Below are 24,077 nucleotides of genomic sequence, written 5' to 3'. Positions count from 1 at the left end.
AACTCAGTTTTAATTTTATGGGCTGGGATGGTGAATTTCAATAAATCATGGTCTGACCATAATAGTGGGGATGGAGGTTCCACAGTAATGCCCCGGGGAGTTTGTAAATATTAGGTAAAGTCTGTGTCCTGCAGAGTGGGTGGGGCTATCCACCATTTGGACCAGCCCCAGGGTGCTCATATTAGTGATGAGCTGATTGGTATCTGGGTCAGATAAAATCTCTGCATGGTGGTTAAAGTCTCCTAATAAGAGAAAAAGGTCAGTGGCTAGCACATGTGAAGCAATATTCTCCAGCAGCTTCATTTTTCAGGCTGGGTGGTCTATATACCAGAGCTCCTCTCCAGGTCACCCGAGAATGACCATCTATTCTAAAAATGCATATTTCTAGTTGATCTGTACTAGTAGATTCTAAGGTGGTAATGGTCATACCGGGAGTTGTGGCAATTAGCAGGCCTCCTCCTCTTTTGCCCTTCCTATCCACCCTGGTTATATTATATTGGGGTGGGAAGGAGATTACCACATCTGTGGAGGAGTGCTCATGTAGCCAGGATTCTGTTATCAAGCAGATATCTGGTGACTCCTTGTCCATAAGGCTCCATATTTCCATAGTATGCTTTGGAATGGAGCGTGCGTTAAAATATATCCCTTTTAGTGATTAAGGTTTTTGTGTAAGCCAGATTACATGGTGTTTGGGATATGTTCGGGGTTGTTGGTTCATTATGGCACAAGTTTTCTTTCGTATTGCCGATAGCTGTGTTGCCCTGGGAAGCTAGTTCTAAAAAAGAAAAGTTTGAGTTGTTGGAGTTCTTGGCTTAAATATTGTATTCTTGCCATTTCTGGACCACTCACCAGAGCAAGGGGTGAATGCAGAGTAAGAGAGGGTCCTGGCGCAGACGGGCTTCCCTTTGGCGCGCCGCTGCGCGCGTCCGCACCCTGCACTGCCTTATGTAGACCAGGAGAAAGTGGTGCAGAGGCTGGAGCGCTGACTGCGCTTCCAGCTTACCACCGGAAGTGAGGTGAAGCCTTACCGTCCCTCCGCTCAAATCGACACAAGCCGTGGCGGAACGGGGACTGCGGCAAACTGCTAGAAAACGGGTGAATAAAGGTGAGGCAATCTACACGAACGGCGTAATTTAAAATTAAAGATAGCTGTAGTAGACTTTCATGCAGCAGGTAAGAGTCAGTGTCGCTGATCTGACATGATCAGAAACGTAGTGCAATTAAAAACAAAGTAATGACAAGCATAAAAACAGAAACTGACCCTATGGCCAATACTACACAGAGTATACTCTTGCCACGGTAAACGGTTGCAGCAATCAAAAAAGTGTTGCAAGTTGGGGGGTGAGGGGGAGGCGGGTGTTGGTTGTACAGATATTTTTACTATTTCCTGGTCTATATTTGATGGTAACCACCAGATGGGCACAGAGCTTCTGGAAGATCCCCCTGGCTACCTTCAATACACTGGCCTAAAAAGGCACTCCAGATGTCTTAGAAGGCCTGGGGCATGACTGCCGGTCACAGACTCAATCTACTACGGACATACCTCCCATTATCTCCACCTAGACAATATCAAATAACATTGCAAAGAAAAATGTGGCTTCAGAAATGGTTTTGGTGTCCTCAACTTCCTCACTGGAAGACATGTCCATGTCCCCTGAGGAGGCAGCAACATAAGGGAGGGGGGGGGGGGCGGGGGAAGAGAGGGAGCTAGGCAAGGTAGAGGAACCTAAAGTCCAAACATAGGGACACAACATTCAGGAATTTTCTCCACTAGAAGTACAGCAAGAGTAGAGAAACTTGGATTGAAAATGAAAAGGTGGCCAACATTTGCTAGATAGGCCCATAGCCCATCACCTGAAACGCTGATGCCATCCCTCTCCTTCAACACGCTGGGCGAAGCAGGCGGGGAACCTAGGGAGACACAGACTCACATTTTCTACTGGCAATAGGGAAGGAGTTGTCAGAAGCAATATCATCCAGCAGCTGTGGAATGGTCAGCCCCTGCAGAAAGAGCACATATACAGATCCTCTGAGAGACTAACATACATATCTCTCTTGAATATATTCATTAAGAGAGACTACTTTCTCTGGGTCACCAGCACAGGCTCTCAACAAGCAGAGAGCTGCAAACATCCAAGAAGGCTCCTCCTCTACTCGTGGAGCAGGCAGCCTCACCTCATAAGTAGGGCACTGATCCATGTAGATGCAAGCCCCACTGAGGTCTGTGGGAATGGGCCCAGCATAAATAATGGCCACTTTTGTTGATTTTAGCACTCAAACAGATATTCTGTCTCAAACTATCCAAATTGGAAGCACACGGAGAGAACATGGTTTAGATGCCAAAGAACAATAGGGCTGGCTTGTGTTAAATGACTGAGTAGTTTAATTTATGCTCATTCTATGACAAAGCCTATGAGGCAAAACCAACCCTCTACCTTGCTAAAATGATTCAAGTCTGGTTTCCAGAAGGCATATTTTCTGTGCAGAAAAAGAGCTGAGGTGTCAGAGACAGGTCCCAGTTAGTAGCAGCTTCTACTTACAGCAGGAAGAGTGGTTATCCAGATTAGAGCGCTGTGGCACAACAAACATTCTCAGGTGAACTTGTAAATGAGTTCATGAGGGAACCTCGCAGCATGATGCATCAGTATGGTTCAGTTAGGCGGCCTCTTTGGTGAAAGTGCTCGGCCTCCTTTGTGGAAGTGCCATCAGACAGACTATAGGGTATTTCAGCACAAGGGTAGGTGCCTATAGGCTGCAGAACACCTTAATGCATACTCCAGCATTAGGTCTGTTATGCACCAGGGAGGATTATCCAGTCTTTAGTGTATCAACCTTCTTGTGGTTCAATGGAAACATCCTCGATGGTTGGGAGGCATGCCAGAGAAAAACAAAATTCCTGGTCAGGCCAACCAGGGAAAATAAATAGCCAACCACCTGTGATGGCTGGGGTGCCTTCTGCTTCTTGACAAGGATTCCTGAATTTTCTTACAAGAGGTGAATCAAAAATATGGAAGTTTACCAATGAGATATATTAAAAAGAACCTTTTAGGAGGAAGAAACACCCAAAACTTGCTCGCTTTTTTATGCCCGACAGCCTTTATTTCCGGAACACTCGGGCGTTCGAAACAGCCTCATTTCGGCTGTGAAGATCGATAATTTTCGTTTTATACAACAAAGAAATGGTTGGAATGACGTGACCTGGTCAGATTGATAATATTATGGTGACCCCAGAAAATGCGACGTTCTGATATGATTCTACTTATACATAAGGAAAAGGGGAATCCTCCACTAACCACGGATCTGACTTTGTCCTTAATCTTTCCGAATAGGATTGATTAGTATTGTGTCTTATACACGCCCTGAAGAAGTCCGCTTCAAGGACGAAACGCGTCTGCTGTGCTGTTGAGATCAAATTGTATCTATGATCTTGTATTTTAAAATGAAAAAATGAATCATTATAATCTTGGAATAAAAAGGAACTGTTTTTGAAGAACCTCGATGTGGGGAATGAATTATATTATTGTTCTTCCTGAGTCTTTGACTTGTGGTGCACCTGTGGTTTTGCTTTAAAATTGTTAGGTCCTGTTAGGTACTTGCATTGTAACGGTGGGTGCGATTCAGAGTGCACACAAACCCCTAGCAACTATATAGGGGCATGAATATGGGAGGGATAGCAGGTTAGGTGCTGTTCTATAGAGGGCTCGACTGTTGGGTGTGTTTCATGCCTTCTGTTGGTATACAATCACCCAAAACTTATTAGGCCTGCAATGCCTAGTCCCCGGGCACTGAAAACACAAATCCTGTGTCAGCTACAGTAAAGGAGCATTGACAAGAAAGGTGTCGTTTACTCAGGACCACAACAGCAGATGCAGGAGACGGATGTGACCAACCCAATAAAGACCAACAAATGACAAAGCACAGACGTTTACAGCCATGTCTTGAATGGCAAAAAAAGCATTGATGAGCAGCAATGATGAAGCATCCACCAGGTGTTCAAAGGGGTGGAACCACCAGTGTGGTCTGGTGAGCTTGTAGTTCTGGGGTGTTGGGAAAGCATGCAACTCCAAATCTCTTGCTGTAAAAGGGATTTACCTTGCCTGAATCTCTCGTCTAGAGGAACAGGATGGTGGGCCGGGGTAATGGCACAACCAAGAGATCCAAGTGGCAAAAAAGTCAATGATCAAACATTTTCATTCATCACTGTCTCATTTAGAGAAAAGCAGGAACAGAGAAAATGGGAGAAAGTGGAAGTGTGTGCTTGAAACTGTAATAGAGAAAGAGTTGAGAAAAATCATGGAGCAAGCAAAATGAATATTGGCAAAAGTTAAAATGGAGTGGGAGAGCAAGAGGGTTGTAAAGGAGATGGTAAAAGAAAAACCATGGAAAGAATTAAAGAGCATAACCACAAACAGAAAAGGCTGATCCCTCACCGAAGAGGTCGTCCTTGGCTAGAGCATGGAGGATGCGGGAAGCTCCAATCAGTGTGCTCATGGAGGCAGAGAGGGACGTGGAGTAAACACCAATCAAGACAAAGGGTCCCCAGACGTTAATGGCACGAAAATAGCCATAGTCTTCTTTCAAAAGTGTTCTGCGGGAGACAGATAAGAGGGAGTAAAGTGTCACCCACTCCATTCTATAACCAATCTATTAGAAAATGACTTACATAATCGTGGCTCCCAGAGTGGAAAAGCAGCAGTGTTGCATGCAGCTTGTGATCTTCCACAAATCATGTGCTTAATTAAATGGTCACAGTGTTGTAACAACTACAGGCATTTGTGCATGAAAAGGCAAATGTAGCTCCTAACCATGTATTCTGTTATAGTGCAAAGCTGAAGGCAAATGCTACTTACCAGTATGCATCTGTTCTTGGCATGTAGAGCTGCAGATCTACACACTGTGCATAGATCGCCATCTGGTGTTGGGCCCGGATGTTTGCAGTTTTTCCTCTTGGAAAGTCTTTGGAAGTCACGAGGTATGTGACTCCTCCTTTGGATCGTATTGCGCATGGGCTTCGGCTCCATCCTCAGATTGTTTTTCGCCTGCAGGGAAATGATGGAGCGTAGTAGCAGTGAAGATGCCCATGTGTGCTGTATCTAAATAAGATAAACTGGAACAGATAAAGGTAGCCGGGTGGGCGTGTGTAGATCTGCAGCTCTACATGCCAAGAACAGATGCATACTGGTAAGTAGCATTTGCCGTTCGAGGCATATGAGCTGCAGATTACACACTGTGCATAGATTATATAGCAGTACTCGCTCCTAGCGGCGACCACCAGTATCTGTTGCAGTGGTTTGAAACAATGTTCTGAGTACAGCCTGGCCCACACTAGCTTGTTGCTTAGTTTGCACATCTACACAATAGTGTTTAGTGAAAGTGTGCGGTGTAGACCATGTAGCTGCTTTGCAGATATCATCTAAGGGTATGTTCCCTAAAAATGCCATGGAAGCACCTATCTTACGTGTAGAGTGGGCTTTAGGGGGAACAGATAACGTTAGTTTTGCTTCGTGGTAGCAAATCTGTATGCATTTAACAATCCACCTAGCTATCCCAGATTTGGAGATGGGGTTGCCTTTGAGTGGTGGTGAGAAAGACACGAACAGTTGTTTGGTCTTACGAAAGGGTTGTGTTCTCTCGATGCAGCAGAGTAAAGCTCGTTTGACATCTAATGTGTGGAGACCTCTTTCTGCAAAGGTCTGTGGCTGCGAGAAGAATACGGGTAGTTCCACAGATTGGTTTAGGTGAAAGGGAGAAATGACTTTAGGGAGGAATTTTGAATTAGTGCGGAGAACAACCTTGTTATGGTGCATTTGCAGAAAGGGTTCTTGAATGGTGAGTGCTTGTATCTCACTGACTCTTCTGAGGGAAGTGATGGCTACAAGAAAAGCAGTTTTCCATGTTAGGAATTGAAGTTCACATTTGTGCAGAGGCTCAAAGGGAGGCCCTATTAGTCTTGTGAGAACGATGTTTAGGTTCCACGCAGGTGAGGGTGGCACTCTGGGGGGAATTATTCTTTTGAGGCCTTCCATGAAGGATTTTATGGCAGGTACTCTAAAGAGTGATAGATGCTGCCTGTTTTGTAGATAAGCTGCTATGGCTGCCAGGTGCAGCCTAATAGACGTGTAGGCTAGATTGCATCTTTGTAGGTGTAGTAAATAGCCTATGATGTGTTGAATGGACACATCTAGGGGATTGAAGTTAATGTCGTGACAATAGACCACAAAACGTTTCCACTTGGCTGCGTAGCAAGCTCTAGTGGTAGGTCGTCTAGCTTCTCTAATGACGTTCATACAGTCTGGGGGAAGATGTAGATAACCGAATTCTAGGATTTCAGGAGCCAGATCGCAAGGTTGAGCTAAGCTGGGTCCGGGTGCCTGATCTCTCCATGGTTCTGGGCTAAGAGGCGTGGAGAGAGGTGTAACTTTTGGTGCGGTACTACGGATATTTCCAGCAGTGTGGTGTACCACGGGTGTCTGGCCCAAGTTGGAGCTACTAGGATGAGAGTGAGGGAGTGTTGTTGTAGTTTGCGCACCACTAATGAAAGGAGTGGGAGAGGCGGAAAAGCGTACGCAAATTTGCCTGACCAGTTCATCCATATTGCATTGCCTTTGGACAATGGGTGTGGATACCTGGCGGCGAAGCTTGGGCATTTTGCGTTTTCGCGGGTGGCGACGAGGTCTATGTGTGGATGCCCCCACATTTGAAAGTACGGGTGAAGAACTTGTGGATGGAGTTCCCACTCGTGGATCTGTTGTGTCTGTCTGCTCAGCAGATCGGCCATAGTGTTTTGGACTCCAGGGACATGTTGGGCTAGGAGAAAGATTTTTTGGGGTATGGCCCATCTCCATATGCTCTATGCTAGCTGAGAGAGCTGCGGAGAGTGTGTGCCCCCTTGTTTTTGTATATAGTACATGGCTGTCATGTTGTCCGTGCGGACTAGGACGGCCTTGCCTGATATCTGTGTTTGAAAGGCTTTTAGGGCTAAGAATATGGCTAGTAACTCCAGATGCTTGATGTGGAGTAACTTTCGTTGAGGTGTCCACCTGCCCTGCATGGTGTGATGTAGTAGGTGAGCTCCCCAGCCGGAGAGCAATGCATCCGCTGTCAGTACTATCTGAGGAACCGGTTCCAGGAACGGTCGCCCTTTGGAAAGGTTTTTGGTGGTCCACCACTGCAGAGAGCGATGGGCACGACTGTCTACCAACACCAGATCTGTCAATTGACCCTGGGCCTGGTTCCATTGGCGCGCTAATCACTCTTGGAGAGGACGCATCTGGAGTCTTGCGTGAGGTACTATGAATATGCAAGAGGCCATCATTCCTATTAGTTGCATGAACACTCGAGCTGAAAGAGTGTTCCGGTTGAAATTTGGCGCGTAGAGCCTGAATGCTTGCTATCCTGGCAGGATTGGGATAGGCTAGCGCTTCTGAGGTGTCTATGGTGGCACCGAGGTAGTGTTTTACGTGGGACGGTTGCAGATGGGACTTTGTGTGGTTTACTGTGAAGCCCAATTTGTGAAGTAGCTGGATAGTGGCGTGAGTGTGTTGTACACAATGGTTGTATGAGCTGGCTTTTATTAGCCAGTCGTCTAGGTATGGGAAGACGTGGATGTGTTGTCTTCGCAGGTGTGCTGCCACTACCGCTAGGCACTTGGTAATCACTCGAGGTGCTGTGGCGACTCCGAATGGGAACACTTTGAATTGATACTGTTGACCGTCCACTACAAACCTGAGAAACTTTCTGTGAGCTTTGTGAACGGGAATGTGGAAATAGGTGTCCTTGAGGTCTAGGGTGGCAAGAAAGTCATTTTGGGAGAGCAGGGGAAGAATCTGCTGGAGTGTGACCATGTGGAAATGGTCTGAGTGTATATAGTGATTTAGGGGTTTGAGGTCCAGGATGGGTCTTAAGAGTGTCGGCCCTTTTTGGTATGAGAAAATCTAGGGAGTAAACTCCCATATTTTGTTGGTGGGCAGGAACTAGTTCTATCGCACTCTTTTGTAGGAGGGAGATTACCTCCTGCTTTAGAAGTGACAAATGTTCCTGTGACATTGGGCGTTGTTTGGGTGGAATGTTTGGGGGGGTAAATGTTAGTTCGAGGCGGTAGCCTGACCGAATTATCTGTGTTACCCATTTGTCTGAGGTGATAGTAGACCAGACAGGAAAGAAATTGTGGAGTCTGCCCCCGACTGGAGTGGGATGGTCTGGGGGGAGTGGAGGGAAGTCATTGGGCAGGGGTGGAGGCAGAGCGGGAGGTGTTAGTTTTGCCTCTGCCTTTATTGTTGTTACCCCTGTAGCCGCTTCTCTGGTAACCCCTAGTGAAGGTGGATTGTGTAGGGGCTTTATAGGAAGTGGAGGCGCTGTCTGAGGAGTAGCCTCTGGAGGTGCTTCGAAAGGAAGAGCAGCGAAAGGAGTGCCTGGGAGGGTGCGACTGTAAGGCTCCCATAGACTATGCCATATCAGTGTCCTTTTTCAATTTTTTTTTTTTTTTTTTTTTTTTTTTAAGACGGGCAACGTCAACGTTTGGGCCAAACAGATGTTCCTGGTCAAAGGGGTGGTTGAGGATGGAAGCCTGCACCTCTGGTTTGAAACCTGAAATTCATAGCCAGGCATGCCTAAGGAGGAGGACGCTGGTGTTAATTGCCCTAGAGGCGGTGTCAGCGACATCGAGGGCGCAGCGAATGGAGGTGTTGGTGATGGTTTTACCCTCCTGGATTAGCTCGTTGGCTCTATTCTTGTATTTGTCAGGGAGGTGTTGCATTATGGCTTCTAGTTCATCATAATGTGCCCTGTCATATCGTGCCAAAAGCGCTTGGGTGTTTGCAATGCGCTATATGTTGGCAGCCTGGGATGCAGTTCGCTTGCCAGAGGCGTCTAGGAGTTTGTACTCCTTATCAGGTGGTGGTGCCTCGCCTGATGCCTGGGAGTTTGCACGATTCCTTGCAGTGGAGACTACTAGGGAGTCTAGTGGTGCGGGCCCTCTGATATAGGTGGGGTCTATAGAGGGAGCCTTATACTTCTTCTCGATGCGAGGGTTGATGACCCTGGCCCTGACCGGGCCTTTAAAGACCTCTGGCGCGTGTTTGATGACCCCTTTAAGCATGGGCAGAATGGAAGTGGCCCTGTGTGTAGTGTCAAAGGTATCTAGGAGGAAGTCCTCCTCCACGGGGTCTGATTGGAGATAAACTCCATGGTAGTGTGCAGCCCTATGGAGCAGTTGGTTAAACCCCATAGTGTCTTCCAGGGGGGATGGTCTTGAAGGGTAAAGGTCATCCTGCGGGATGTTAGGGACGTGTGGGATGTTGTAGTCGTCCCATGGGTCTGGGGAGCCTGTAGGAGTGGGGGTCCCCTGTGGGTTGGTCAGGTCCATCCCCTGTGTCGTCGTAGACATAGTCATCATCCTCATCCGGAGAGGGTGTGGGGGAATGATGAGGTGGGGGAGGGGGAGGTGGAGGGGGAGGTGAGGGTAGTCTCAAAGGGAGGTAGCAAAGTCTCTTCTCTTTGGAGGTGGAGCTGGGGCAGGCTTTTCCAGCTGTCTCTTTTTGATGCTGAGCATCAAATGTCCAGTTTTAGGGTCTTTGACAAGTGTTTTTTGTAGTGGATCGGGCCGAAATAGTTACTCTGTGAGGGGCCGATCTGTCAGCGCCGAAGGTGTCGGACCCGTAGGTTTTTTTTTGTCTTGGAGTCGGCATCGGTTCGTCGTTTTGAACTGTGTGGCTTAGAAATGTCCAGTTGTTTCCTCGGTTCCGAGATTACTTTCGGCTTCGAGGTGTCGAGGGCTTTGGATTTTTTGCTCGGTTCCGGGGATGGTGTCGGTACCGAGGAGCTAGTGCTGGTCTTCGGCGCAGAGTGCTTCGGTGTGGAGCTCGGCGCGGAGGAGGAAGAGGAGGCCATCTTCTTTTTCGGTGCCGGTGCGGAGGAGTGTTTCTCGGCACAGACGGCAGGCTGGCTCGAGCCCGAGCTGCCAGAAGGCTTGATGGGCTTCTTAACCGGGCCCGAAAGGGAGGTATGTGAAACAGTGTCTTTGGTCGTGCCTAGGCCCGAGGGCGAAGGCATGACCGAAGCCTTTTTCGATGCAGTCGAGGGTGTGGGATGGGGATCGATGTTAGTACTCATGCTCCTCTGTGCCGGAGTGATGTCCTCGACATCCGAGTCGTCTGCTTCGGAGGCGCTGACGAAGCCCTCTTCGGTGTGCTGGTCTTCGGGAACATCAACGCCTTCTCCGAAGATGTCGTCGGGGATTGCAGTCGAGGAGTGTGTCATGGTTCTCCTCGCCCTTCGGTCCCGAATGGTCTTTTTCGACCGGAAGGATTTGCAAGCCTGACAGTCTCGTGCCTCGTGTTCTGGGGAGAGGCAGAGGTTGCACACCTCCTAGAGATCGGTGTGGGGAAACTTTGACCCACATCGAGGACACTTCTTAAATGGAGTCCTTTCCATGAGCCAGGACCGGAGCTCAGGTAGGCCCGAAGGCCTTCGTCGACGAACGGAATCGAAGACTTCGAACGATGAGTCGCGTCGAGTGTGGAGATCGCGATCGAAATAATACCGCGGAAAGGGAAGGATTGCGCGCCGATCAGAGGAACTGAAAACGGTTCGGAACCGGAGCACGAAGATCACATCCGAGCCCGATGGCGGAAATAAACGATCTGAGGATGGAGCAGTAGCCCATGCGCAATACGATCCAAAGGAGGAGTCACATACCTCGTGACTTCCAAAGACTTTCCAAGAGGAAAAACAACTGCAAACATCCAGGCTCAACACCAGATGGTGATCTATGCACAGTGTGTAATCTGCAGCGCATATGCCTCGAACATAGTGGTTTCACAAATTACACAAGAGTGCCTTTTAATTCACATTAAATATAATAAGATTGAAAAGTACAATGGATAAATGTAATTTGGTGCATAGTACAAAAATGCAACCAGTTCAGGAGAGTACAAATCAAGTTGCAGCTCACTCCTGTACCCACATCTGGAGTACAATGCACCTCCTACTCTAGTTTGAGTTGCATTAAATACATTTTTATATTGTGCTGTAGGACAGTTTTTTCTCTTTTAATGTACCAAACTTTCTACAAGGTATAGCTGCAAGAATGTAAGGACATCTCCTAGGTCTCTAAACGAAATGCTCATGAGTAACACATGGTAGCAGCAAAAGTAGAAAGACAATCCTCAATAAAATAGAAAAATAATTATTTCTTTGGTGAAGTTATTGTATAAAGAAATAGGATTGCTAATTTGAAAATGAAAGTGGGATTTATTTTAAAATGTCCGGAATTGTGATGGTTCCAACATTAGGATAACCTTTTAATGGATTGAAATGTTCTTAAATGTTTGTCTGACTGAGTGTGCATGGTCACTATTACATTTGTGAATCGAGAATGTCTGGAGAGCCGCTGGACGCAGAACTCCATGCAGACTCCCTGCTTTAGGCTACTCCATTAAACCAGTGCCCCTATCCACAGAAAGGGTTGTTAAGTGTGTCCCCATTTGTTATCTCCCATCTCTTCAAACAAAAAGCACCCACAGAAAAAATTGGCAAACAAAGCTTAAGATACACAACACTGTTTTACATTAAAATAGAAACGAAAAAGGACAATGATTAAGGCCTTCACCCCAGAGAACCAAAAAATGCCCCCCCTTAATTGACGCTGAACAGCACATTTAGACAAGTATCTCTTGTGACCATAGAATCTCTTCCAGACCTCCCAGGACCACACAGAAAAGGAGCAAACATGTTTCACCTAGTTTATTCAAGGTGGCCTGGAGAGGTTCAACATCTACCCAACCATAAAGGTACTGCAAAGGTACTGCATTGCCCTCACGTCCAAGCCAGCATGGTCTCCAGGACCAGCGAGTTCAATATGAGGCCACCAGAAAAGACCCCATGAATACATTGCCAAGAAAATATTCACTTAAGGTGGTCAGTTCAGTACTATAAGTCAATATATCATCAGATTATCAAGGAAAACTGAAGAAAAACAGAAGACGGGCCTACTCAATCTATACCTGCAGAATCTGGAGAAAAATAACAACTGCTACAATTCTTGTACAATTCAGAAAAGTCCCAAAGATTCACCTTGTCAAAGAGCACAGCATCTCCGCACACTAGGAATCTACACCAAAGAATATTATGCTTCATTGTGATCGATACTGAATTGTGCACCAGAAGCCTCTCCAAGTTGTGTGCCAAACATCTTTGTAAACAAGACTTCATCTCATCTGAAGCAGGAAAAAGAAGCTCAACCTGCCCCTCAGGAAATTATTCAGAATCCAACAAAATAACATTTGTTTCGGGTCAAGCGCAGAACCAAACACCGAAATACTCATGCTGCCCCTCCCAAGATCACTTCCATCCAAAGTTTTATGAGGCATCATACACATTAACAACATGACCCCCAAGCTCGAGCTACCCAGTGATCCTCTCTTGAGTTCATCTGACTTAAGGGGGTCTTCAATGCCCACAATCCGAGTGCATCAAACGAACAATAACATTAAAACACTATGGCTTCCAAGCAGGCTTTAAAAAACTGGCCTGTTTTCCTCCTGTTCACATGTTGGTACTCCAAACAAACCACCACAACAAATCAAAGACATTCTACTTGTATATCAATTTATGCAAACCTGATACCATTGTCCAACTACTCCATTAAGCAAATATTGCTACCTACCATCAAACCAGTTTAGATTTCAAGCCAGCAAACTAAACTTCTGGGTGCTTTAACTGCACTCTTTCCACAGAAATCATAAACTGCTGGAAAACCCATGTCCCCTATCTTAATAACACATTGCTACTCAATCTTCAAATCCATAAAGTAAAGAATGCACACAACCACTCAAATGCAGACTTCCCTGCTCGATGACCAATAAGACCATCAGAATCACAAGAGGAAGAAGCACCCTACACAATCAGGTAGAAGCAGCCAAACTTCTCTTAAGGACTTTTGCTCTCTGTTATAGCTCCGTTCATGGTTTGTATTATCAATTTTACATAACTACTACCGCTCATCATTGTTATGACATGACTGTGGTTGAATGTTAGTCCTTACACATCATTACCTAAACTCTTGCAAGGTCTTCGCTCCATAAGATTTTGCCGCTGGCACCCATTGACTCATGACCTTAAACAAACCTTACAACCTTTGATGCATCTCCAGGTAGATGATCAGACTAACATCTTTCATTTTGCCCATTTAATATTTGCCTCTCCTAATATCACTTTACTTTGATACTCCTGTCATCTCCATTCCTGACTGCAATAATTGAGATATAGCAGATTTGCTACCTTGTCAAAACACAAAATCAGTGAACTAAACAAAGTGAACATCTTGATTACCATGTTTTTCTTGCATGCAACGCACAAAAAAAGGCAATGGCTGAACCGAAGCCATTCATCTTCATACACACCCTATCAAAACGGATGCCTGGACTATAGTGCTGCCAAGAAATGAAACATAACCAACACATCCCTGCATCTGCAGTCCACAATTGCAACAGAGTGGAGTACTTCAAAGCAAGAAGCATGATTCAAGAGCCAATCTTTTAACTTCTCGATCGGCTGGCAAGTTGAGAGTTGCGTAAGAAACTGGAAAAACGCCTACTGAAGTAAACCTTTTCCCGGAGAAACTTCCTCTATAAAGGAATTTCCTTAATGTGCTTTTTCACAGGAAACATTCCCAGGCTGTAGAACTGATCTTGGTGAAAAACACTTCATATTAAAAAATGTCCATGAAGTCCTTTTCCTTGGTTTACTTAAATCCTTAAAACTTCCTTTCACAAAGGAGCTTTCTATACCCCCATTCGTTCTCCTCTTGGCCTATGCTGTGTCTTGTTTGTGATCCTCCTTACACCCTGCACTATAGTCTATCGTACTCTTCATCTCCAACTTTCTATACCAAAGTAAGTTCCTCCCCAGTCACCCTGAACCGGCTTTTCCCCCCCATTACCTCTCATCTAACCACATGTATACTCTAACATCTATGTCCCTAGCTATGAATTTTCTGTAACTCTGCATACATACTAGTACTTTTACTTCCATCTAAACCACCTGCAATGCTATACTGCGATCCTTGCTAAACCTCAGTACTCTTACCTCTCCATATGCCCTACTTGCTCTGCCTATATGCAATAAAACCTCTACCCAGTTTATACTCTAGTACCTTTCCCCACCTATATCCTTGAACCTCTATATCTTTTTATTCCCAAATACCTCTACCATCACCTGTAATCTTGTACCTCTACCCCTAACCCTGTCCCTATTGCCCCTTCCCTCTACATCACTTCACCATCTTTTTCCACTATCTGTTTTCTTGAGCAATCATTTTTGGCCTCTTTTCTGGGGGTTTCCTTTGTCAAATGTTCTCAATTCATTTTGAGGAAAAGGTTTTTCTTAATTACATAATTCAACAAAATAAAGTTTCACAAGTCTGCAGTCATCAAGGTAATGTTCTCCATTTTATTTTTCTCCAATATGAAGGTTAGTCAAATTGGTTAAAACAAGCAGGGTTTGGATACCTGCAGTCTGACTGCCAAAAGCCTCAAATATGCAATGTGGCACCTCCCCACAAAGGGCAGATCAGAACTAGAGTGCCTGGATTTGCTTTACAACCTCAGATGGCAAATCTGGCCAGTTGTTAAGTTCAGAAAAACCAACATCATGGGTCCTAATAGTAATATCTACGAGGGACAACATGAAGTCACACATTAGACTCTGAATTATGTTATTACTCATTTGTCAGAAGAAATGCACAGCACGCAAATCTAGAACAGTCACCTGCTACAAAATGTGGAATTCTTTGTAAACTTTCCACCAGCATTGACAAGGCTTGGATATCTAGATATGAGGAAAATTCAAAAGGGAATAACCATCAATTGAGAGAGAACCATCTATAATCGCCACACATGCCCTTATGTATCTGAAAAAAACTCTTTTTGAGATGTGGATATTACTGGAAGGACAAGCCTCTACCAAAGAGGTTTGAGGAGAAGGTTCACTAGATGCTAAAGGCATTGATGCCTTACTCCTCTTTGCCGATAAATGGAGCTGCCAACAAAGACTGCAATTGCATTCTTACCTGTAGCAACCCTCAGGTTTTTATGCAAAAGATCTTTGTAATAATGGGACTGCCACCAAATTCTTGAAGATATTTCTATCAAAAGGCACTTCTAGAAGAGTGCTGTGGTGTTCCTCGTGCTTATCGTGGCCACAATGGACCTGAACACTACGTGATAAGTCATAAAAGCAGGAAAGAATGCATTCATCTATAGCAAATTGATGAAGTGAGTTTTATGAGATGGTTCTCATGAAGCAGTAATGGACAAGTCCTGCATCTGTACTCTGGTGTGCATTTCATAGTTGCGATTTGTGTTCCTGGTGGACAAAAAGGCATGGCTTAGAGCATGCGCCTACAATCTCAGATGCGTCAGATGGAAAGAGGCTCAATTCCTCAACAGATTCCACTACTCTACTTGGTAGGGCTGGGTAACTATAACTATGAAGTAGGCCTTCAATGCCACACGGGTCTGAAATTGGCAGGACACCAAAAAGCTGGGCTCTAGGAAGAGGTTCACAGCCTCCTGTGGGGCAGACAGCTGCCTCGTCCGACCCATGTTCAGAGCCACCACCATGGTTTCAGAGTAAGACTCTGATCAGTCCAAACTGAATTCAAGATAGAAAAAGGCCTAGAACTAAGGCTTAATTTGACACAACCAGCTCCCTGGAAGACGTTTGTGCAAGTAGTGGCCAGGCAGAGGTGGCAATGAATGTTTAGCAGCCATAAAAATTATGCTACTGGAGCTAGAAGTTTGATACATACTGACAGGGCTGCAATGCAGCCAAAAGAAAGAAAGCAATTTGTACTGGTACATTGTCCAAGGGGAACCAAGCAACATCCTGTGATCCTGACGGGTGGGCACAGGAAGGTGCTAAAACTATGCTAATGTGTAGAACCTAACAGGTCCATGTTCTGTACTGCTGCAAGAAGCATCATCATCATCTTGAATTTCTAGAAGGGAGGCAGTGGATTAGAATGTACAAGTCGAGCACTGAGTGGGCCCAACTCCCTTTTTAGGTCGAGCCTAGTGGCAGCACACATGCGAGGCATGCTGTAAGAGAGTATAATGTGGAAACCCTGCCCACTCTCCTCCCATATTTTTCATTGGCTGGTGTCATTGTCCCCGGTAAATGCTGGCTTCCGATTCATTATGAGGCGTGTTAGTCCCTCCTTGTTACCGCCTTGTCGCCATTTGTTTCCGTCCATAAGGACTGGACCTTTTACTTGGCACGTTACAAGAACTGCTTTATCTAGTGAGTGAACACTATTTGTTTTTGACACTGATGGGGACGGTGGCGCCTGCTTTATTTTGTTGTATTTGCATGCTGAGCTCGGCGCCCGCTTCAGGGACACTGCGCTCGGTTTATTTTTTAAAGTTTAATACCAGGCGCGGCACCCTCTTCAGGGGCACCGCGCTCGGTTTCATAATTTTTTTTTTTAACTTTCATAATGAGCACAGCACCTGCTTCAGGGACATCACGCTCTTTTCTTATTTTTTTTGGTTACAACTTTAATGAGCGCAGCGCCTGCTTCACGGACTCCGTGCTCTGCAGTGCAATAGGTGTTGCTTTTGGTATTGTAAATGACAATGCCTTTTAATTTTTTTTATAAAAGTCATTGCCATTTACAATGCCAATAGCTCAAAGGTTCGCAGTTGTGAGACCTATTGCTTTGTAAATGCTTGTTGAATTCTAGTCATTAGTAAGGATGTTAGACTGCCCCCTATCGGACAGACTGACCCACTAGGAAAAGGAATCTGTCGCCTCTGTAAAATAAACGGACATTAACCGAGGCAGTGATGGCAGAGGTTGTGGCTGTGGAACATGTATTTTGGACCACCAACCCTAGCTAGGAGACACTCAAGATCTGTGCCAAGCGGTTGCAGCAGGAGGTAAGCCGGACATATCAGGCTGGCATGTCTGCCACGTGGCAATGCCCCTGGAACTGCCTGCCTCTAAATAAAGTGAATAAAGCTCTATCTAGGCCTGTGGGGCTGTCTAGGATTTCCTCAGTAGGCCTTTCCTCTTGGCAGAGAGCACAGAGTATTGAGACAGAACGTTGCCCTTGTCTTGAAAGACAGAACAGCACTGGCCAGCTGTAATGATGACTGTGGTCCAGTCCGTTCCTCTTGAGTGGTAGTCCGCAATACAGCAATGACCGTGCCAGACTGCTGCTGCACCGACACTCTAGTTGCTGACGAGGTTCCTTCTGATGAACTGCTCGATCCTGACCTTCTGGTCCAGGTGTAAAGACTGTCACATGACTGCCTTTGCAAGGAGAGATCTCCAGCTACGAAGTCCCTAGACATCATCCGATTCTTCTTTTCAGTGTCTTTTAGGGGATACACATAAACCTGTACTGTCCTTGGACAGAGGGTACAGTGTTCAACATTACAATGAAACCAGAAATGGAGTAGAGCAGGAAGCACCAGGTCAGGTATCACTAGTAGGGTTCTGTGCAAGATAGAAGATTCAGAGACTCTCTAACCAGGTATCACTAGTTTTTGAACCAATCCTTGAAGATACCAATAATTGTGCTAGAATTTATTTCAAGCAGAGACCGTAATACGCGCACTGCAGAAGGGACAGTGGCCAATTCAGTCACCCTGAGCTTGGCATTTAACTCATTCCAGAAGGAATAGAACACAAGAAGGCAAGGCAAATACACATCTGGAACTGCTGCAACCTGAAATTATGGATCATCCTTATTTGCTGCAGGATGAGGATCTTTTTGTGCAGATTATTCACAAACTTTCCAAGAAACAACCTTTATCCGCAAGAGTAAGGCCGGAGCGGAGCACCTGTTTTTGGATCTGCCAAAGATGCCCTGGTGCATACAGGTAGGTTATAGAAGAAAAATAAAGTACGAGGCCTTTTTTTTTTCTTTTTTTTTTTTTTAACTAGTGAGCAAATAATCCATTCAAGGGCTGCCAGAAGGAGGAGGCATTCTGGGAAGGATAAATTGCTGAAAAATAGCCTTACTATAAACAGCTACATACCAGGGCGTTAGGTGAGAAATGTGGCAGTACTGACCTTTCGCAGGTGAAAGCAGTCAAGAGGAAGAGAAGAAAGTAGATGACAAAGGTGTACACCACAGCGATGATGGTCCCCTTCGGGATGGAGTTACTTGGGTTCTTCAGTTCTCCTGAGAAATAAAATCAACAGAGGTCAATAAAACAGCAGTCCTTACAGTCACCTCAGGAAAATGTCGAGAAAATCTTTGTTGCCGGGTAAAGTGACAAAAGGGTCTCATAAGTTAAGAACACCAAATGCCCACCGCCACCTGCCGAATCGACACAGCGTTTATTAATACACTGCTGAACTAGAAAGGAGAAACAACTTAATTAATGGGATTGTGAAGTATATCTTTCATGCAGTAGGATAAAAATAATTGTTAAAAAAGACACTTCCCAAACACTGCTCTCCATCACCAATGATAACCAAGTAGGGGGAAGCTTGTCTCATGCTAACGGACCACAGCCCAGTCAAAGTGTTAGCGAAGATACCACAATCTCACAACCCCTCTAGCACACTGCATCTATTCACTTCTTGCATCACTGACGATGACAAAGGGAGCACGGTATATGAAGCTGAATAAAATTAAAGGGTCAGATATTTTCCACCCCAACAATGGCTGATTTGTCACTGGATACCAAGTGAGTGCAGGGTCCCCCTTCAGTTTGAAAATGGAGCCAACCAGGCCATTCTTACCAGACATATTGGATCCCGCCATGATGCCAGTGCATCCGTTGAACATCACAGCAAAGACAATGGCGAACGTCATCATATTGTTAGTGGTATAGTCCCGGGAGTAGCTGGCTGTAGAGGAAGAGAAGGATATATAGTCAAGCTCTCCTTCAGAAACTGCCCCCCTTACTTCTGAGCACAATGCATCTCATCTGTTGGCGCACTTACATATTGCCCCAAAAAAAAAAAAAAAAATTACCCCATGGACCAATATAAACACTTTTCTGAGGGCGGTCAACTTTGCTTGCACAGTAAATCAGAATTTAATGGTATCCTATGAGGAGGGGAAAGGTCCTCCTGGTGAGTCTCTTCAAGTGGGCTCTTTAGCTCTTAAAACTCAACAATTCATGCAAATATGCCAGTTGGTACTGTTGTGTGAGTCATGTCACTTTATAACATCACCATAATCCCTGCTCCTATGCACCCGCTTTCTTTGAATCTACAGATGCTGTTTGCACACAGCAGAAAAATCTATAAAGAGGAGGTTATGGGATGATCCTCATACCTATCCGATGAGCATTTACATCAAGGTGGTCCCACAATCCCCCGAAGAGATTCAATAATGAATCTGGAGATGCCGAAATCCAGGAAGGGAAACTTACTCACCAGTAACACTTGATCTGCAGCTGGTAGTATAGATCTCATGCTGTGCATTCGCCTGCATTTTTACACTGGGTTCAGAGTACTGAAACTTGTTTTTCTTCAAAGTCTTGGTTTTCAGACCCAAGCAAGCAGATGACTCGTGGTCATGCTCCCCGAAACCCACAATGCATTATGAATATGCTACTTACCAGTATGCATCTGTTCTTGGCATGTAGGGCTGCTGACATTCATATCTGTGCATAGATCGCCGCCTAGTGTTGGGTCCGGATGTTTGCACGTTGTTGTCCTGGAAGAGTCTTCGAAGTATCCTGGGATAGGTGACTCCTCCCCTGGACTACAGTGCGCATGGGCATCCTCAGATAGTTTTTCGCCATTGTGGCAGTGATGGAGTAGATACAGAAAGTGATGACCATGCTTACAGTAATTCTGAGAGCTGCAGCTGCTACAGGCGCCGGGGAGGAGGGAGGGCGATATGAATGTCAGCAGCCCTACATGCCAAGAACAGATGCATACTGGTAAGTAGCATATTCAGTTCGAGGCATGTGGGCTGCTGAATTCATATCTGTGCATATAATATATAGCAGTACCCTCTATAAGCGGCGGCTACCAGTGCCAGCTGCAGCGGTCTGAAAAAGAGTTTTGAGAACAGCCTGTCCTACAGCTGCCTGCTGTTTTGATTGCACATCTACACAATAGTGTTTGGTAAATGTGTGTGTAGTGGACCAGGTGGCTGCTCTACATATATCATGCAAAGGAATGTTTCCAAGGAAAGCCATGGAGGCCCCTAACATACGTGTTGAGTGGGCTCGTGGGGGAATCGTTAATGTGCGTTTAGCCTTTTGATAGCAAATTTGAATACATTTAACGATCCATCTGGCTATACCTGCTTTGGAGATGGCGTTACCTTTGTGGTGTGGGGCAAAGGCAACGAAAAGTTGTTTTGTTTTCCTAAAGACTTTAGTCCTGTCGATGTAGTACATGAGGGCTCTCTTTACATCCAGTGTATGGAGTGCTCTTTCTGCGACAGTTTGTGGGTTTTGAAAGAAAACAGGCAGTTCAATAGTTTGATTCATGTGGAACTGCGATATTACTTTGGGCATGAATTTGGGGTTGGTACGTAGTACGACCCTGTTGGCGTGAACCTGTATGAATGGCTCTTGAATGGTTAGTGCCTGGAGTTCACTAACTCTTCTTAACGAAGTGATTGCCACTAGGAAAGCTACTTTCCAGGTGAGGAATTGAATCTCACATGAGTGGAGAGGTTCAAAGGGTGGACCCATCAGTCGGGTGAGGACCAGGTTGAGGTTCCACACCGGTGCTGGTGGGTGTCTTGGGGGAATTACTCGTTTAAGTCCCTCCAAGAAGGCTTTGATGGCAGGCACTTTGAATAAAGAGAGGTGCTGCCTGTTTTGGAGATAGGCTGATATTGCGGTGAAATGGACACGTATTGAGGTGTATGCCAGATTGCATCGGTGAAGGTGTAGGAGGTAACAAATTATGTTTTGGATGGATGCGTCTAGCGGGTTAATGTCAGTATTATTGCAATAAATGACGAACCTTTTCCATTTGGCTGCATAGCAAGCCCTGGTAGTGGGTCTCCTGGCCTCCTTAATGATGTCCATACAGTCAGGTGGCAGGTTTAGGTAGCCAAACTCTAGGACTTCAGGAGCCAGATTGCCAGGTTCAGCTGTTACGGATCTGGGTGCTGAATCTCTCCATGGTTCTGCGTCAAATGCGCGGGTTTGATCCGCAGTCGTTGATGGGGCACCACGGAAAGTTCGAGAAAGGTGGTGTACCATGGCTGGCGTGCCCACGTTGGAGCAACCAGGACGAGTGTTAGTGAGTGTTGTCTGAGTTTGCGAGCCACCAGCGGTATCAATGGTGCTGGGGGAAAAGCGTACGCAAATCTGCCGGACCAGTTCATCCATATCGCATTGCCCTGCGACTGCGGATGTGGGAACCTGGCGGCAAAGCTTTGGCATTTTGCGTTTTCGCTTGTGGCGAATAGGTCTATCTCTGGGTGACCCCACTGCTGGAAGTACGGTTGGAGTACTGATGGGTGTAACTCCCACTCGTGCATCTGGTGGCTGTGTCTGCTGAGCAGATCCGCCATCTGGTTGTCTTTGCCGGGGAGGTGTTCCGCCATGAGGAACATGTTCCTCTGAATGGCCCACTTCCACATGCTCTGAGCCAGATGAGCCAACTGTGGAGAGTGTGTTCCTCCCTGCTTCTGTATGTAGTACATGGCAGTCATGTTGTCCGTCCGGATCAACACGACTTTGTTGCACAAGTGTACTTTGAATGCCTTCATGACTAGGAAGATTGCCATCAGTTCTAGAAGGTTGATGTGCATCTTCTTTTGTTGTGTTGTCCATAGTCCCTGCACTGTGTAATTGAGTACATGAGCTCCCCATCCCTGGAGAGACGCGTCCGCTGTCAGTATTATTTGTGGAACAGGCTCTTGGAACGGTCGGCCCTTGCAAAGGTTTTGTGGATTCCACCAATGCAGAGAGTTGTATGCCCGACCGCTCACCAACACTAGGTCTTTTAGTTGCCCGTGAGCCTGAGTCCATTGACGTGCTAAGCACTCCTGAAGCGGGCGCATATGTAGTCTCGCGTGTGGGACTATGAAAATGCAGGAGGCCATCATGCCTATCAACTGCATGAACACTCGCGCCGGAAGGGAGTGTTGGGGTTTGAACTTGGAAATCAGCATTTGCTTGCTGTTGATCCTCACTAAATTTGGCTGAGCTGTGGCTGCCAGAGTGTCTATGGTCGCACCCAGGTACTGTTGTACGTGTGCGGGTTGGAGATGTGATTTGGGGTAATTTAGTGAGAACCCCAGGCTGTGAAGGAGGTGAATGGTGCGGGACATGTGGCTGGCGCATTGCTGGGCTGACTTTGCCTGAACAAGCCAGTCGTCCAGGTAAGGGTAGACCTGAATGTGTTGCCTCCGTAAATGTGCAGCCACTGTAGCTAGGCACTTTGTGAAGACCCTGGGCGCTGTTGTCACGCCGAAGGGAAGAACCTTGAATTGGTAGTGCTGCCCCTGAATAGTGAACCTGAGATATTTTCTGTGTGATGGGTGAATGGGTATGTGGAAATATGCATCTTTGAGGTCTAGCGTGGCTAGGAAGTCTCCCTGTTTGAGCAATGGGAGGACTTGTTGGAGGGTGAGCATGTGGAAATGCTCTGAGAGAATGTAGCGGTTGAGGGGTCTCAGGTCTAGTATGGGTCTGAGTGACCCGTCCTTCTTTGGTATTAAAAAGTACAGGGCGTACACCCCCGTACCATGCTCGTGGACGGGTACGACCTCTATTGCGCCTTTTTGCAGTATACTTAGCACTTCCTGCTATAATAGCGCTAAGTGCTCTGAGGACATAGGACGGTGTCTTGGCGGTATTGTGGGTGGAGTTGAGGTTAATTCTAGGCAGTAACCGTGTTTGATAATATCTTTGACCCACCTGTCCGTGGTGATGGAGTTCCACGTGGACAGGAACCTTTGTAGCCTTCCCCCGACAGGTGTTATGTGGTCGGGAGGAAGGGAGAGGGCGTCACTGTTTGTTCTTGGGAGAGGATCTGGTATTGCCGTATCCGCGTCCTCTACCCTTTGTGCTTGAACCACGATATCCACCCCGGGTGTTTTTATCGTAGGTACTTTGGGTGTTGCCCTTGTTGTAGGTTTGCTGTGACCCCCGTCCTCTACCTGCTCCTCTATTTCCGGGGCGACGAAAGGAGCCACTCCGAAAGGTCTGCGTTTGGAGAGCCCCCATGGACTTAGCAGTGTCTGTGTCCTTTTTTATTTTTTCTAGGGTGGTGTCAACCTCTGGTCCGAATAAGTAGTCGGGGTTGACCGGCTGATTGAGGATGTTATTCTGAACCTCCGGTTTGAATCCGGAGATTCGCAACCAGGCGTGTCGTCGTAACATGACGCTAGTGTTTATTGCTCTGGCGGCTGTGTCTGCGGCATCCAGTGCACACTTAATGGATGCGTTAGTGAGGAGTTGTCCCTCCCTGATGAGGATCTCTGCTCCCTCTTTGTATTGGTCAGGGAGATGTTGGAGTAATGTTTCTAATGTGTCATAGTGTGCGCGATCGTAGCGAGCTAGGAGCGCCTGAGTATTGGCAATACGCCATATGTTAGCTGCCTGGGCTGCAACCCTTTTGCCGGAGGTCTCTAGCACCTTGGACTCCTTGTCTGGGGGAGGAGCATCCCCAGTTGTCTGTGAGTGCGCCCGTTTGCGAGCATTGGCGACTACGATGGAATCCAGAGGCAACTGGCCTCTAATGTAGGTAGGGTCCCCAGGCGCCGACCTATATTTTTTGTCGATCCTGGGGTTTATTACTCGTGCCCTGGTGTGTTCTTTGAAAATGTCCTTTGCTGGTTTGAGGACACCTTTCAACATGGGTAGAGTTTTGATATTCCGTTCTGAGGATGCGAAAGTATCCATTAGAAAATCGTCCTCGATTGTGTCGGAGTGGAGTTGCACACCATGATTGGCCGCAGCACGTTCAATAAGGGCGTTGAATGCGGCAGTGTCCTCTGTGGGAGAGGTTTTCGCGCCATATAGCTGCGTGTCCTGTGTATCCATATGTGCACCCGGGTCTGCAGGGTCATCCCAAGCCTGATCAGGGTCCTGTTGGCCGTCAGGGTCCATGTCTCCGGGGTAGGGGACGTGGTC

General features: G+C 46.4%; 1 protein-coding gene across 1 annotated transcript in view; it reads right to left on the bottom strand.

Annotated features, from left to right (window-relative positions):
* SLC12A9 (solute carrier family 12 member 9) overlaps positions 1–24,077 on the bottom strand; it is a 194,250-nt gene that overhangs the window by 55,728 nt on the left and 114,445 nt on the right. The window contains exons 6-8 of the mRNA XM_085639354.1: positions 18,757–18,864; positions 18,079–18,190; positions 4,431–4,588 (exon numbers count right to left, since the gene is read on the bottom strand). Of these exons, the coding sequence (XP_085495480.1) occupies positions 4,431–4,588; positions 18,079–18,190; positions 18,757–18,864 (378 nt within the window). The remainder of the gene's footprint in view (positions 1–4,430; positions 4,589–18,078; positions 18,191–18,756; positions 18,865–24,077) is intronic.

Source organism: Triturus cristatus, chromosome 12 (assembly GCF_964204655.1).
Source record: "Triturus cristatus chromosome 12, aTriCri1.1, whole genome shotgun sequence".
Classification (NCBI taxonomy): Eukaryota; Metazoa; Chordata; class Amphibia; order Caudata; family Salamandridae; genus Triturus; species Triturus cristatus.
This window is presented reverse-complemented; position numbering and strand designations above follow the sequence as displayed.